Raw genomic sequence first — 17,415 nt, forward strand, 5'->3', positions numbered from 1 at the left:
TGTACCTACTACACCATCTCTTTTATTTCCCTCTCAGCCTGATCCAAACGTGACGAGAGGTTGGCTGGGTAGTTTCAGCTCCCCCCTCGGGCATTTCGAGCCACCGCTGGGGAGATGATAACCCGCCGTTACCGCCGGGTCCCGCAGGGGAGGGCGGGCGGAGCCGTGAGGGGCGCCGCGCGCTGCCCGAGGCGCGAAGCAGCACGCGCCGCCGGCAGCCCCCGCCCCGGGGCCGACAGCCCTTGAGCGGCCGCCCCGCTCCACAGCGGCGGGGCCGGGGCGGTCCCGCGCTGCGCGCTGATTGGCTGCCGCCCCGGGACCCGCCGGCCGCGGCAGTGGGCGGGTCGCAGTTCGCCGCCGGGTGGCGCTGGTCGAGCTGCCTCAGCCCCGTCCCCCGCGGGCTGCTCCCGGCTCTGCGCGCACCTGCCGCCGCTTCTCCGCCCTTTCCAGTCCGGCGCCGGCTGCTTCGCCCCGCGCCCCGGCACAGCGCCGGAGGGGCGGCGGTCCGGCGATGAGGAGGGAATAGGGAGGACGGCACCATGCGGTCCCTGAACATCACCCCGGAGCAGTTCGCGCAGCTCCTGCGGGACAACAACGTGACGCGGGAGCAGTTCATCACTCTCTACGGGTTGCGGCCGCTGGTGTACATCCCGGAGCTGCCGGGGCGCACCAAGCTGGCCTTCGTCCTCATCTGCGTGCTCATCTTCGCCTTGGCGCTCTTCGGCAACTGCTTGGTGCTTTACGTGGTGACCCGCAGCAAAGCCATGAGGACCGTCACCAATATCTTCATCTGCTCCCTGGCGCTCAGCGACCTCCTCATCGCCTTCTTCTGCGTCCCCTTCACCATGCTGCAGAACATCTCCTCTAACTGGCTCGGCGGTGGGTGTCGGGACCGGGGCGGGCAGTCCCGGGCCGTTACAGGCTCGGCGGGCGCTGGAGGGAGGTAGGGAGGGGGCGGACGGTGGGGCAGTGCTTGTAGCCAGCGCCGCCGTCTGTGAGGGACCCCCTCTCCCTTCCCGCCGTCCGTGAGGGACCCCCCTGCCTTCCCGCCCTCCGCTGAGGGGGGGCGCGCGGCCGCCCCGCTGTGAGGGAGCCCCTGCTCTCCCTGAGGGCAGCGCCGTTCCCGCGCACTCCTGACGGGGCTTAAACTCTTCGGTGAAAACTCGAAACGTCCCCTCTCCCCGGAGCGTTCGGAGTCTTTTACGGCAGGGCTGGGGCGGTGTCTCCTCCAGGTGTGTGGTTCTGTCACCTCAGGCTGCTGTCAGCTGCTTTTGCGCACAGTTAAATAGTGGCTACACAACTCCCTCAGGTTATGTTAAACCCAGTGCGCTTTGACGCTTGCGTGCGTTAAAAGTTGAAGTGTGTGTGTGAGAAACTGTATGTTGTGTGGTGCTGATGAGGTAGTCTTGCGGTACTTTCTCTTTTTTTCTCTCGAAGTAGTGAAATCTGTCTGGTGAGTGAAATACCAGTCTTTATTATTAAGTATTTATTATTAAGTTCCTCTGACAGCCGTTGACTTGGAGTCAGACCTCCTCAACCTTTTGTGAAGAAAAAGAACACGCCCTTGAAGAAATAGAGGAGTTAGAGGACATGCAGAATTTATGTTGAAACAACGCATTATTTTCAAGATATATCTTGGGAATTAGGTTGTATGCCTGTTGGTGTGAAGGGCTTTTGGGCAAGGCCTCCTTGATGCCTAGAAAGAATTATTAATTTTTCTTTTTTTTATGCATCCCAGTTCCAAAGTAGTAAAGTAACAAAAAGACAAAGGTAAAGTAACACTGAAAATTGTATTTATCTTCATTTTCTTGGTCTTAAACAGTGTTTGACAATTATAAGTGGAAAAATAAACATACAGACAACATCTTGTACAACCACGCGTTGAAATATTTTTCAGAATATTTCAATTTGAGCAGAAAAGATGTTCATAAAGTGACACAGTTATTTTTCAATTTCCAAGGCTTCAATTTCCAGGGTGCTTCTCTTGTCGGGAGACAGTGAAGGTCTGTTAGGTCTTAGAACATGGAATCACAGAATCAATCAGGTTGGAAGAGACCTCTGGGATCATCGAGTCCAACCATTGCCCTGACACCACCATGTCAACTAGACCATGGCGCTAAGTGCCATGTCCAGTCTTTTCTTAAACACATCCAGAGATGGTGACTCCACCACCTCCCTGGGCAGCCCGTTCCAGTGTCTAATGACCCTTTCTGAGAAGAAATGCTTCCTAATGTCCAACTTGAACCTCCCCTGGTGAAGCTAAAATTCCACTACATCCCACAGAGTAGAATGCAGGATGGGAATTGACAAGGTCAGCGGAGACTTGAAACGCACACGGATACCTAACCCAGTGAGAAACGGGCTTTATTTTTGTTTGAAAAACAGGAACTTTCTGGGAGAAGTGACGAATACAAAACTCGGGGGGCTACTGATAGTAAGGACAACTGTTTTATTTTCTTACAAGCTGTCTTTGGGGCAGGTAACAGTACAGATGTTGAATGCCCCAACTAATAAGAATGTGGAGATAAAAATAATGGAATAAATTGATAGCCATACTGCTGTGCCTTCCTTTAGACTATTGTAGTTCTAGTTCTCCTTACTCAAAGAATACAGCAGAAAGTTACTGGTGGCATCAAGAGATCTCACATAAAGGGGAGAGGACTGAATTGAGTAGCTTTTCCCTAAAGATACGAGGTGTGATTCTTTTCATTCATAAGGAAGACCCTGGTGTGTCAGCTTGACCACACATCTGACCAGAATCAACTAAAAGTTGGGTGGGATGAAGCCTCCACCTGAGGTGAGTTACAGCAGATACAGCACAGGTGTGTGGAACAGTATGGGGAAAGTATGTATGTTGCCATTTACCTTCTGTTACTGAGGATGCTTGTCAAAAATCTATAAAGTAATGAGTGTGAAAGATATAGCATAGTTGCAACAAATATCCTCAGGTATTCGGATATAGTTGGACCAGTTGGACATACTGTTCTGTGGGGTTTGCTGTACTTTTTGTGTACCCTCTTTGCTGTGCTAGAGCATCTTGAGTAGAAGTGGATCCATAGGTCCCATTGGCTTCTGTAGCAGCCTTTGCGGTCCTGGTAAGATACTTAGCTTTAACTAACACAGTATTGGGAGGACATAATAAGTAACATAACTGATGGGTGTTACCCTTCACTGTTGGGGGTGGGAGGTGTGAAGTAAAATTCAGGAAAACAAATGAGATGTGAACTGGTGGTACTCCCAGGGTATCTGTTTCCTGAGGCTTACACTGTGAAGCATGAGTGCTGATTACGGTTATACTGCAAATCAGAGCCTGCCAGTCTGGGAGGAGTATTTTCCTTGCTAGCTTTACTGTTTTGATTTTCCTTTTGCCTTTCATTTTGTAGTCTGAAAAAGCTTATTCTGATCCACCTTAATACAACATCTGAGTAGTGCAAGCTTGAACTCTTAAGAAAAGGTGATTTGACTATGTAATATATCCCTGCTGGAAAAAGCAGTGCATCCTGAGACACTTGATGCTAGAAATATCTTTGGGTTTCTGAGCATTTAGTCAGTGTGTATCTTGATTTATTTGCACTTGCATCACTAAAACAAGCATCTATACTAGGTGGTATGAACTGAGATGTGTATGTTTTGCACTTGTCTTTGATTTGGAACTGGTTCTTTATTTCCATGCTTGTATGTGTGTGTTTGTGTTTCTTTCTCTTCTTTTCCCCTTCAGAAACCCACAGCAGAACAGGAGAGGTGAGGGGAAAGCTGCAAATGCTCTAGACTGTTAGAGGCAGAACATACAAACATAAGAACAGACACAGTTTCAGAGTAGCTTTTAGCTTTTGAGACATTATGGGGTGCTATCAGAAAGGACTAACTACCATTTTGGTCCTTCTAAAGTGAAGGGTGAAACACTTTGACCCCAAAGGGTTCCAGGTGTGCATAGTTTACAGTAGGACTCCAAGGAGAATGTTGATAGCTGGTGATGGAAAATAATTCAAATTGTGGGTGGTAAAGTGGCTCCTCTAATAGACAGTGTTTGTCAGAATTCTTTAGAAACTGAAGATTTGTCAGGTTTACTGCATTACGCTTATCACAACTCCTGACAGAAATGGGAAAAACTAAAGTCGTGCATTGGCACGACTTTTTCCACAGTATTTTCGTTAATACATCTTAACTTCACCTACAATTTAGAAACTGCAGTTTCAAGAAACTGAATGTGTGCCTCACTTCGCCTGGTGATCATGCAGCATTAACACAGACCTGCTAGCTCTACATAGGCAGGAACTGGGAGCAGCACCATATTGAACAAAAATGAGTGAATTGGTCTCGCTTTTGATTTTCTGATCTCTTAAGAATTTGTATAGCTGTGTGAGACTGTAATTGTGACAGTATATGATTTAATTTCTGAATTTATACTTTGCAACTAAAATAGCTGTAACTTCTAGGGGAACTTCTAATAAAAATCCTGCAAGCTAATCTCTCTGTAATGTGGAAGATACTGTAGCAGAAAATGAAAGTTGTGGCTTTGGCATAAATGGTCACTGGGATCATATTTGTTGGTAAGGGGAAGATAAAATGGGAACTTGAGTAAGGGGTAAATTGACACATACAGCGAAGGTAGTCTTGGTGCAGACTGAAGCAGTTGAGGATTTGCTCTCTCATGATCGTAGGTAGGAGGCAGCAGTAGTGGTCTCATTGTCATACTGATGGCAGCACTGTTAAAGATAAATTTGGGCTTTTGTCTCTGGGCCAAATATTACAAGAGTAATATAATAGCCCTGTAAAAGATAAGGGCAAAACATGAGGTTATGTCAGAGCTAGCACTGTGCTACATCTTTCTCATGAATTTTGCATCTTATCAGTTAGAATATGACATCCATTGACGGGACAAGGGGCAACGGGTGCAAGCTGGAACACAGGAGGTTCCACATAAATATGAAGAAAAACTTCTTTACAGTGAGGGTAACTGAACACTGGAACAGGCTGCCCAGAGAGGTTGTGGAGTCTCCTTCTCTGGAGACATTCAAAACCTGCCTGGACGCGTTCCTGTGTGATATGATCTAGGTAATCCTGCTCTGGCAGGGGGATTGGACTAGATGATCTTTCGAGGTCCCTTCCAATCCCTAACATTCTGTGATTCTGTGGTATGTATTCTCAAGGCAGGTGTCAGAGGGTGGCTTTTCCTGTCGCTTAGAGTCACTTACTAGTCATCTGAGGCACTACTGAACACACAGCAGCATTTGAGGTGCCCTCGCGTATCTTTTCTGGCTTCCAGCTGCCACTCAGGAGAGGGGTGGGTCTTCTGTACATTGCTGTCATATTTGGTCCCCCTTGACATGGCAGTTTCCTCTTCTGTAAAGGCTGGGTTGAAAACCAAGTGGCACCTGCTACCAGTTGAGTATTTGAGGTGCTTTCTGTTCTTTACCAAATACCTCAAGTCAAGCAGTGTTACCTTACTTACAACTTTCCTGGATGAGAATGCATAAACGTTCATTTCTGAGGGATTAAAACTAAATCTTAGCAATGGAAATCACTGGGTCTTTTGTGTCTGATGTTCTTGGATACCTCTATGTTCTTCAGTGAGACATTAGAAACTTCTTTATTTTGACTTGCTTCTGGAATGTTCTTTGATACCGAAGAGTTTCCAAATACTCTAACTGCTGACATGCTAGTAGGGTTAATACTAGACAGTAAAGCTGGATGTGAGAGATCCAGTCATTTGAATCTCCTGTTTTTAAGCTTTCTTCTAACTTTCCAATTTAAGTTGTCTAGACTTGCTGTAAATCAGGTCAGGGACACAAGAGCACTCTTCATTTGCTTCCTGCAGTGTGAGAGGTTATGTCTCGGGATTGATCTGCTTCCATTAAGAGCAGGGTGATTTTGTAGTTCTATCTGTATTGGTGAAATCTTGCCTTATCCTTCATTCTCCATGCCCTGCTATTGTGTATTTTGGGGTATTTGCTTATGAGTAGAGGCAGGAGTAAAATTCTATATGAAGATGGTTTGAGAAAGGGTTATACAGTGAATGCCTCAGTAAAGGAAATAATAGGCTTAGGATTTTTTTAGATATATTGGCAGGGTGTTTTGCTTAAAAGCAGCAAAACAGCACTGACAAAAGGAGACTTCTACTCACACATTCAGTATAGGGAATTTCTTACTGCAAGTTGTGCATGTCATTCATTAGTGTAAATATTAAACACAATGATGTGAAATATTTGCTGCTGCATTAATCGGGCAAAGAAATAAAAAAAGTTTGAGGATGCGGATAGATTGGTTATTACAGGTGGTTATTACATCCTTTTTCTTTGTAGAAATACCTGGCATTTTCTGCCTTGTATGAAGTGAATCGGGAATGTGTTTGCCACGTCCTGTTTTGCTCCCTGCTAGTGAGGATGTCTCTTGAGAAGAGATCTGCATCTTTAACCTGTATCCCTGCCAAACAAACCCACATATACTACTTGTTGTTTGTCCCACAGTTGCAGACAGTAGTTTACTGCAGTAGTTTTGTGTTCTAGTAGCAGTGCTTTGCTGCACGGCTATCCTGCATCTCTGCACATTTATATTTGGTTTTACTCACCGATTGCTGCATTTTGAAGTAAGCAGCTGATCCAATTTGCCTGAAGACTCTGATGCCCATTTCAGTGGCTTTGTAAACCCATGGGCAGAGAAGCTGCATGTGAGCCTTGGAGGGAAGGGGGAAGGAGAGTGGACAGTGTGGAATACCTTGGTCAGCTAGCCCAAGGTGTGTGGTCGACACTTTAAATTGCAGGTTAGAGGAAATGATGTGGACTCCGCCCTGCATCAGTAAATAAACTGTAGGCTATTCGAGGTGCATGGTCTAATTGCATGGGCTCGTGCCATACCATTTTATCTCAGCTGCTGCAGTTGACCATAAACAGACTTAAACTACCACGGGTAGTGCTGTGCTCGTGCCTTTTTCTGAGCAGAGGTAGGTATAGTGTTCTTTAACCTCTGTAGGTAACTTGTGAGAGACTGGCGCATTGCGGATGGTAAACTACTAAGAATGCAAAATGCCTGTATCCCCAAGAATTGATATAAAACAATGCATTGCCCAAGTAAGAAGGGCCCTTAGGGATATCATCTGTATGATGATGACTGACTTGTGTTCTGCCCTGAAGTTACAAAATATAAGAAAACTTACCTTGTTTGCATGAAGTGAGCTGTAGAGAAGTGGTTTACCAGCTGTGATAGAGATTTTAGTGCAAGGGCTTGGTCAACAACATTTTAACAGAGGAAGGAGCAATTTAACTTCTGTCAGAGAATGGTTGCAGGATTTTGCCTTTGTTACCCTAAGAAAAAAACCCCTGATATTTTAAATGGGTGATGAAATGGCTAAATCATAGTTACAGGCACAACATCTGATAATGAAGGCATGAAGAATTGTTGAAGAGAATACCATTTATATTTGCAGCCTTGTCATTGGGGAAAACTAGTCATTGCTTGGAAAATCTGTGCAGTTTTAGCAGTGCATAAGGAATACTTTTGGGAACCTCTTAGCTTCTTGCAAATGAGAAGCAATTAATTCTTTTCATTCCCCATATTCCTGTGCAAATGATTTGCTTTCCCAGTTGGAAATGGTCAGTATTAAATGCTGCAATGCTGTCTTCACTAACAATCTATTGGAAGTGTTTGCTGAAAGCCTTACCTTGTAGAAAGTTAAATATATTATACATATTTAAGACATTAGGTAAAGTATTATTATTTAAAATATTCAAAAAAATCACGTGTTTCTGTACTAGGGGGATGTAAGTGGAAAATGAGCAGGCAAGAAAGTCTTTCCAAGAAAAAATTATTTTTAAACAGCCTTTAGAAAGTCTTTGGAAACTATTAACGAGATTCTTTCTGATTTAGGCATATTAGATGCCTAAAACTACTTCATAGCTTGCAAAAGAAGCCCCAAACATCTGTTTCAAACAGTCATGCAAACAAGACTTTATTGATTGCTGGTTTTGCATTTGAAACACTAGTGTCTCATGATTTCAGAAGACAGGAAGCTTTGTCTAGTGAGTGACAGTTGAGAGCAAGCAGAAGAGCCCTAAAGCAATATGCTAATATTAATACAAATCAATAGTCAGAGACCCTGGGCTTGCTGGCATGAGAAGCTTCAGGGAGGCTGAAATACTGTTCTATTTTTACTATTGATGTATAGAGGCCTCTTGAATAGCTTTTAGCTACTGATCTTTTGAAAATTTCGTATTATTTCATGCATGTGGCAGTTTTGCTTTGGCCACCAAGTCCACCAAGGCACCAAAATGTGTGCCATGTGCCTCAGAGCGGGTGTTTCTATTTCAGCCGACTGTCTCTAATGAAAAGCATCCTTTTGTTTCACATTTCTGGAAGTGTTAACGCCACTCCTCCTTCAGCGCAGTAAGATCAATCTGTAGGCATTATGTAGACTCTTCCTTTTACTACCTTTTTAACAGTTACTTTTATGTAGCTTAGGTCATCACTTTTTGTGTGTTTGTCTTCAAGGAGATGAAATAAGGAGTTTCTGCAGCCTTTTCTTGCAGGGGTTCAGCTAAAGGCATAGTGGTAGTCTGTGCTCTTTGACAGTGTAGTTATTTGGAAGAAAATGAGGAGATATCAGTAAAAGGCAATGAAAATCTGGGAGTTTGGGAGTTACTGCCTGATGAACTCGGGTGTTCTGTTTGTTCTTTGAATAGTTGGGCACAAGCTGGAAATTCCACAAGACTCGTATAACTTAAGTGAAAGTCGCTATCTCATTTTGTTACTTAAGTAGAGTAATAGAGTGATATTTCTTTGCTTCCTAAGAATACCCTGGAATGCTGGGACTTCAGTGAAGGAACAGTGCATTACAGGACAACCCCTATAGTGAAGTATAGTTTGAGTGGACTTAACTTTATTTAATTCTGACTTTTTTCAAACTATAAGAAACAGCATATGGTGAAAGTTTGGTTTTTTTTTTGCCACAGCTTCAGCACTTAAACTTGACCTCATTTCTTTAGTGAAACAGGAACTTAAGCATTTCTTTCATGTACGAATTTTGCTTTTCTGTTCATGTTATTTGTATCAGGAGTCACTTCTAACTTAGTCAGCAAAGAAAAAATTTGAAACCAATAGTGGAAACTCTCCTTTTGATTCAAAGGCGTAGGATTTGGATTTGGCTGAAGATCATTTTAGCTTTGCTTTACTCATGGCAGTAAGGTGATTTTCAGAAGTGGCCAGAGATTGTGTGCCATAGCCTCTTCTTTGGTTGTATTCACCATTTGCCATGTGCAAAGAAGGTGTCATTTGAGTTTGCTTTTTGTTATGTCACTACAGAAGTTTCGACACACTGGTTGAAGGACTGTAAATTGGACCGAGTGGGTCTGGTGCTTGTCTGTGTAGTACATACTGTACTGGGTGTAGTAAGGAAACTGATGAGATGCTGAGTTAATAAGATATTGGCAATGTTTCATAAGCGTTTTACTTTGTGCTTACTGAAGCCAAGGAAGAAGTGGGGGGAATTTTATTGTATAAATTAGAGTTGATACAAGATGTCAAGTCTTGTTCTTTCTGACACCCTGGAAAAATACATACTAGATGAGAAACAGACAGCAGCCCAGTGTATCTTCTTCCATGCAGTTCCCACTGATCATGCTAAGATTTCATTCAAGTAGCTTGAAATTAGGCTGCATGGAATATTTTTATTCTGTTTTAAGCCAGATCTATGTGCACATTCACAGTGTTGCTGGTGTTGAACATGTACTTGAAAGGTACTTGTCTTCTGTCCTTTGCCCCTTGCCCTCTCCTTCCCTTTTTGGAGCCACAGAAAAAGTTATTTTTTTGGGGCAGTTACAATAGATAGGACCAGTAGCAAACCAGTTTCTTGTAAGCTACAGTGACTTTTAGCCTGGTCTAGCAGACAGAAATTTCCCTGTTCCTTGTTCCCTTCATGGAGGGCAGGATTAAGTTTTGATAGTTTCCTGTTTGTTTTCTTTCGGTTTCCTACGCTTTTATTGCTTAGGGTGTCTGTAGCATTTTAAAGCTTGACTTACAGTTGGATCAGATATTCCTTTGGCTGTTTTGAGTTTATGGAATCTGGGTAAGGTATAATTAATGATCAAGTAAGGGAAATAACCCCAGCTGTTTCAGCTGTTGCTGAAATGAATAGCTGATACTGAACTGTAAGAATGTGAGGGAACTGTGAGAATGCAGATGTACAAAATTATCTCGGCGTCAGAAAAATCAGTAAATGAGGTTGGGAAAGGTGTTAAGATTTTTGAGAGAATAATTTACACCGCAGTTTCTAAGATGGCTGGAATTTGAGGATGAGTAATGGAGAATGACTAATATGTTAAGAATTGAATATGTACTTATAGGAAGCTATAGCAGCAATGAAATCTGAAGATCTGTATTAGCTGTGCATAAATACAATGGGAACCTATACAACTGTGAAAATGCAGGCAGGAAATTGCATTTAGTTTGGACAGTGTCATTAACGTAATGTGTTCATTAGGAAAGAGGGGAGACTTGGAGAATGGAAAGATGATGAAGAGGTTGAATTTTTCCTCTTATGTCCTCTTAGAGGACTCATATTGCTTGGCAGAATGGTGCATTAAGTGCCAAAGTGTACAAATAGATTTAAATGAGACGAATGTATTTCCAACAGCAGAAAAGGTAAACTTTTAAACAGGTGACACTAAGACCTTCATGAAACTGGAGAGTAATCTGCCAAGATAAAAAGATGATAAATATCCCTGTAACTTGGCTTATTTGAAAACAGATGATGGAAGTCTTGGTCAAAAGTGATGTAGGAATAAGTGTCAGACTGATACAGAGCAAGCAAATATGTTCTGAAAAGTCTTGCTTTTGCAGTTGTAGTGTGTATGACAAAAGAATGACTACTGAAATCTGCACTTGATGAATAGCTTAAATAGGTGACTTAGCAGTTTAGCTGTTAAAATAAATCTAAGAATATTAGTCTGTTCTTTTTGCACAATAGCACTTTAGTAATGAAGTCTGGTATTAATAGCTTTTTCATGAACTGCAACAGCTGCATACCTTACCTTCTGACTATTTCAGGTGCCTTCGCTTGCAAGATGGTACCGTTTGTTCAGTCCACTGCTATTGTAACTGAGATTCTTACAATGACCTGCATTGCTGTGGAAAGACACCAGGGAATTGTGCATCCACTAAAAATGAAGTGGCAGTACACCAATAAAAGAGCTTTCACAATGCTTGGTAAGATTTTAGGCATCTCCAGTAATTGTGTGTATAGAGAAATAATCTTCAGTGTAGCTGGTGTAGATAGCATGACAAAACAGAAAGCACTGATACGACCAGTGATTCAGAGGTAGAGTTAATGATAAGTCTGGTAACATATATAAAATAGCTCAAGTACAGTGCCTATATGTGTACTAATTACTAGCCAAAACCCTGACAATAAACAGAATCTGAAGTCGAAGATTTACTTAACCAAGACTCTGATAAACCTTTGGCAGCCTTTTCTTTTTTTTTTTTTTTTTTAAGAAAAGTTCAAAATGTATAAGCCCTGCTAAAGCAATGTCAGAGCTGTAAATGGTCCTGCCATTGCAACACAAAGAGATCATACATAATGCTGCTCATGCAAATTAAGTTGCCTTTATGCTTGACTACCAATAAATGAAGGTAGTTTGAGAGAAAGTAGACTGGTAACAAAAAAGCATGCTGTTATTGATTTGAGTGTTGACTGATGTATGCCTCATATAGCTAACTTTGTCCTTTTTTTAAATTGTCTACTTTGTCTGACTTTTTAAAGATGAAACTGTTAAACTGTTCATACCAAAACTTAATGCTGCTTGTTGTCCAAAGTATTAAAAAATGTATTTGTTTACAGGCATAGTCTGGTTGCTGGCACTTATTGTTGGGTCACCTATGTGGCATGTGCAACGACTTGAGGTATGTTAGGTGAAATGGGAATTTATGTTTTAAACTCGGTCCTTGCTGGAGCTTTTTGTACCTTTAACAATGGAATTGAATAAACCCCTAAGGAATGAGAGTGGGGTAAGAGAAGTGGAGCCTTTGTTCTCTGTGCCAGCATAAGAACGGCTAAGGATTAGGACTTGTATGCACTGGAAGAAGGACTGACTACCAGCAGAGACTAGTCGTATCTACCATCCCCAATTATGTCAAAGAGCAGTAATTACATCTGTGACTTCCACTGGCTTCATTTTGATTTATAGGTGCACTGGCCAACAGCAGTGTAGGGCTTAGATTACTGTTTCAGGATGACACAGTATTCTCAGAGATTTGAAAGAACTGTGCCTAGTTTAAAATGTAATTTTCTGCCCATTATAGTTTAAGGAGTCACCATACACTTTTGGAGGAAAAAAAAGAAAAAGGCTTGTCAGAATCTGCTGCTTTTGAGTCTGAATGTTAACAAATCTTTTTTTTTTTAAAGTGACTTATATGTGAGGTTTCTATACGCCCATCTGTACTTGCGAAATGCGTAGCCAAGGTCTCCTTTGAAAATCCTTGTTTAAAAAAAAAAAAGCTTTGAGGAGGAGTGCAAATCAGAGCATCTCCTGGCCTCTCTTTGTCAGCTTGGATGAACCCAACACTTGATGTGGAAAAGTGCTTGGAAGAATTTTGTCAGTTCGGAGAGTCTGTTGAATTTTGGTAGTTGTATTAAGAGCAAGGAATGTTTGAATGTGCTTGGTTTTTACGCTTGGGGTAAGCACTGTAGTGACTCATCTCCTTTACACTTGTTACAGGTTAAATATGACTTTCTGTATGAAAAAGCGTATGTTTGTTGCTTGGAAGAATGGACCAGTCCGATTTATCAGAAGATATATACAACCTTTATTCTTGTTATACTCTTCCTTCTTCCACTGATGTTGATGCTTTGTTTGTACACTAAAATTGGCTATGAACTCTGGATTAAGAAACGAGTGGGAGATGCTTCAGTTCTTCAAACCATTCATGGAAGTGAAATGTCTAAAATATCAAGGTTTGTACAGTAAAATACAGTTGGAACTTTGACTTCTAGAAAGCTTTTTTTTTTTTCCCCCAACAGTTCTTGAAAACCAGTGCAAAAAAAATAAAATCTATCTTTCCTTGTCTGTTGTGAAGTCTACAAGCATAGACCAGATTTTTAAAGCTAGCTAGTTATTTAACACTTAGATACACAATTTAAGGGAACTTAGATTGTTTTCTTCAAAGTATAGTGTAGCCACACCTTGGAAGTCAAACCCTTTCAATAAATCTCATATTATACATTGTGAAATGATGTAGGCCATGAGTTAGACGATGACGTGGGAAAATGCCACTCCATTATTTCTGTATGTTCTATGGAAAGTTCTTTATATAACTCTGTGACTGTGAACACTGCTTTATGATCCTGTTATAAGTTAAACTGGCATATGGGAAAAATCAGAATTCATTTAAAAACTACTTTGGTACAGTTTAACTTGATATAGCTTCCAAAGAGTTTTGAGTGTTCTCAGATGTGTTTGTATGAGACTATCCAGATGGTAATGCTCTATCTGAAAATTATGAAAATCAATAATTATCAACTTTGCTATTTAGCACTAAATATGGGCTGCCCTTAATATTGCCTCATGTTTTTTTCCTTTCATTTGGCAAATCGATCTGTTGCCTGATGTGCTAGAAACCTCTAACAGTTCTGCTCACTGAGGAGAGTATCACCTTAAGTATTGACTGTAAGGAGAATACTGACAAGCAGCTTAAAGATAAATGATTCCTCAGATATTTGTCTAACAAAGTGCCTAAGGAAGCAGAACCCTGTAAGTCAAAACTGAAAGAGGGTGCAATCTCACAGGAGTTAAGGCAACATGTAATCTTTGGGCTGCTCCTCAGTTTATTTTCACACAGTGGGGATAAGATCCTGTAACTGGTACCAGTGAAGTGCTGCTTCTTTAGCTCAAGTGAGAGATCTATCTTGGGATCTATAAATGTAATTGTTGAATTAAATATCAATTTGGGGATGACGATAAATTCGTGTGTACCTTGAGTTTGTGAGATATTGCAGTGGAGGCAGGGAGTGTGTTTCTTGCTCTTATTCTAGCACTTCACCTACCAGCAAAGGTTGAATGTTGCAGGTGTAGTTTCACTTACTCTCTGTCAAATTCTCTGTTTAATCAGGTGCTGCAGGTATGGTCAGTGCTCCCACATCTAGGAAGGGGCTCTTGTTTTTTTAACTGTTAATGGAATTTCATTTGGTTCCCCCTCATCTCTTGCTATTGGAATTGCATCTGCTTGAACAGAGTGAAAATGTCTTGCAAGATACGCTATGTCATTTCTTGCTCCAGTTGCAAAGTGCATTGCTTTCCCAAAAGAGAGAAGTAAAAGGTGTTAATAGATGTACTAGATTTATATGATGCTGCATTGTTTTGTTTCAAAGGGAATCGTGTAATTCTGAGCATTCTTCCAGGGTTCTATTTGCATCTGCAACAATCAGAACACATTTACAGATACAACTTGAAGAGACACATCTACCAGTCAGTTCTTAGTGATTCAGTATGGAATGTCTTGATGCAATTTCAGGAAGAAGAAGCGAGCAATTGTTATGATGGTGACAGTGGTGTTTCTCTTTGCAGTCTGTTGGGCCCCTTTCCATGTGATTCACATGATGATAGAATACAGTGAGTATCTGCCATGTGTCATACAATAAAGCTTTTCTTAGGTTTTTTTTTTGATAATGGAACTGCAGGTTGTGACATGCTAGTGCTGCTGCAACATTCAGCTGTAGAATACCTTCTGCTAGAAAAGGTTAATGTTGTGCTTATCAATCCTGGATCACTGTCTTGTAACAGAGATACATAGCCAACAACAGACGAATTACTGTGAAGTCTATGAGTGATAGATCTGCAGTGCTCATGGAAAATAAGTATATTTCAAAAAACCTATTATCGTAGAATCATTTAGGTTGGAAAGGACCTTTAATGTAGTATTTGGGAGATAGCTTATATCTGAGATAAACTCGTGTGTCAGCCACATCTCTTCTTCCCTGCTGTGTGAATTGAGGGAAAAAAAAAAAAAAAAGATAGTCATTGTGTCTTGCTGTAAACCCTACTGAACTTTGTTGCAGGGTGGGTGGGAGGGAACCGAAACTCTGTCAGCTCTTTTAGAATGTAAGCTCTTTAGAAAGGAGATTGTCATTGCTTCTGAATTTGTACAGCACATAATCCAGTCCTGAAAAGGAGGTTTGCTAGGCCTTACAAGACTCAAGAAAAAGCAAGGCTTGACTGTTAGGTTGGTGAGCATCTCGCTGTGGGTTCTTTTTCTTTCCATGTCTGTAATGCTACCCTCATTTGCTGAAAGGTCAAAAGTACCTGGCTGGAAGGTAAAAGTTATTTCCAAGTATAAAACCTCTTGGACAATTAACTTTGTAATTCAACTTTAATTTTAATTTAATGTGTGAAGACTTCTATTTGCGTCCACTTAAGTTGTCATACTGCTTTGAGTTAAACTGTTATGAAATACTTATCCCTTCACTTGCCCCGGTTTTAACCAGGTAGGCATATTGGAAATATACAAATACTGGACATCATAGTGATAATACCCAGTGAATCCACTTGAACTTTTTCAGTGGTCTCAACTGGATACTAGCTTGGAAATGCCTTCAAAGCTTGTTATCTTTGGTTTTTGTTATTTGCCCTGTTCTCTCCCATCTCCTGCATGGGTACTGGGATAGCATGTGGGACTATGCAGCAGGCCCTGTGTAGGAAGAAGAGGAAGTTTTCAGTAGCTGTTGTACTCTACTTGCCAAAGGCAGCAGCTGTTTCTTTGTCTTCTGTCACAAATGAGGTTGTAGCAGATAAATTACTAGTTCTGCAACCAGTCAGCTGAACCAAATGATATTTATGCCTGGGCAGAATCAGAAGTGCAGAAACTGTGACTATTAAAATTGTCTGGATTGTCCCATGTTAAGGTTGCCATAACACTCCATGAACTTTTTGCTCTCTTTTCTTTGCTAATTTCAGGAATTATTTCAGGTGCTGCAGGGCCTTTATTTTACTTGCCGTATAAACCTTGGTAGTATTTATCCAGAGTATGGTCACTGAATTCCTTGAATTCGAATACTCGGAGTCCTCTGTGATCTCAACGATTAAAAAGTGAGAGATGGGACCAAGAAGATGCATTTTTACCTCCATGAGCTGATCTGTGTCAGCACAGAGGAAGAAGCCGTATGTGGTCAGTGACAAGACAGGGATTGGTGTTAAAGTACTTACACATTTGATATGGATGTAAAACCCAGAGCCAGAAGAACAACTTGAATAAACAAGGCCTATACTTAGCAGACTGGAAGCTTTCTGTTGCTTGGCCATTGGGCAAGTTTTTTTGTCTCCTAATTTGCCTCTTTTAAACGACTCTGTCTTTATTTACACATACACAAAGCAGGGCTATGTGGTAGATCTTAATATTAGCAATAGGGTTTCATCGGCAAGGAAAGATCAAGAACCTCCAGCAAGATCTTTTGTTGATTTTAAATAAAAGCTTCTGATGCTAGACTGGATATAAAAAGGCGAAGTAGTAGGCACTTATGCCATTCTGTGCTTACAGCATATTTCCCTTTTCTTTTCTAGGTAATCTTGAAAAGGAGTATGATGATGTGACAATCAAAATGATCTTTGCAATTGTCCAGATTATAGGATTCTTCAATTCTATTTGCAACCCTATTGTGTATGCTTTCATGAATGAAAACTTCAAGAAAAATTTTTTGTCTGCCATCTGCTTCTGCATTGTCAAAGAAAATGCATCACCAAGTGGGCAACTTGGGAATTCAGGGATTACTATGAGGCGGCAAAAGGCAAGTGTTTCTCTAAGAGATCCCGTTGACTCGGACGAAGCCAGGAGGGAGGCATTCAGCGATGGCAACATTGAAGTCAAGTTCTGCGATCAGCCAGCGTCAAAAAGGAATTTGAAACGGCACCTTTCCTTATTCAGCTCTGAGCTTACTGTGCATTCGACATTAGGAAATGGACAATAGCATCACAAAGGTTTTGAGAATGGAAAAAGCATTCTATTTATATGATAACTTTGAATAAGCCATTTAAAATAGTTTTCTACTTTGCATGCTGAAATAAAGGGGAAAAATATTTTGTGGATTATGATAATGTTGGGATAATGGTTGAGAAAATGTAATATATTTTATAAGGACGAGGAGTAAAACTTTGGAAAACAATATTACTGTATGATTTCCAGGAAAAAAAAAACCCAAACATTTCTTTTCCTAAGCTAATTTAGGGCTTGTTTGCCCTCTGCTTTAGGTAAACCAAACAACTATTGCTTGCTCTGTTTATTCTGTGTCTGGATGCTGGCACACTGCTGGACCATACACAACTGAATGCCAGAAGACAGGAACTATGGAGAGACTGCACACTGTTTTTGGACAAGTTGGAAATATGACATGGGTCTAACATTGTAAGATCTGCTCTCTGCAGCTCTGAGGACAGAGGA

The 17,415-nt window shown here is 41.3% G+C and overlaps 1 protein-coding gene across 1 annotated transcript; it reads left to right on the plus strand.

The window, feature by feature from the left end:
* Nucleotides 1-539: 539 nt before the first annotated feature.
* Nucleotides 540-16,945, plus strand: QRFPR (pyroglutamylated RFamide peptide receptor). Its single transcript, XM_068404025.1, has 6 exons — nt 540-879; nt 11,038-11,196; nt 11,831-11,892; nt 12,708-12,943; nt 14,500-14,597; nt 16,542-16,945. Exons 1-6 carry the CDS (start codon nt 540-542, stop codon nt 16,943-16,945), a joined length of 1,299 nt encoding a protein of 432 aa, XP_068260126.1.
* Nucleotides 16,946-17,415: the final 470 nt, after the last annotated feature.

Source organism: Nyctibius grandis, chromosome 6 (assembly GCF_013368605.1).
Source record: "Nyctibius grandis isolate bNycGra1 chromosome 6, bNycGra1.pri, whole genome shotgun sequence".
NCBI classification, from domain to species: Eukaryota; Metazoa; Chordata; class Aves; order Nyctibiiformes; family Nyctibiidae; genus Nyctibius; species Nyctibius grandis.

What these genes read in the sequence shown, in the direction of transcription:
- QRFPR (XM_068404025.1), top strand. Translation starts at nt 540, where the DNA reads ATGCGGTCCCTGAACATCACCCCGGAGCAGTTCGCGCAGCTCCTGCGG. An exon ending in CTCCTCTAACTGGCTCGGCG is followed by an intron (nt 880 to 11,037) that starts GTGGGTGTCGGG and finishes TGACTATTTCAG; the next exon opens with GTGCCTTCGCTTGCAAGATG. An exon ending in AAGAGCTTTCACAATGCTTG is followed by an intron (nt 11,197 to 11,830) that starts GTAAGATTTTAG and finishes ATTTGTTTACAG; the next exon opens with GCATAGTCTGGTTGCTGGCA.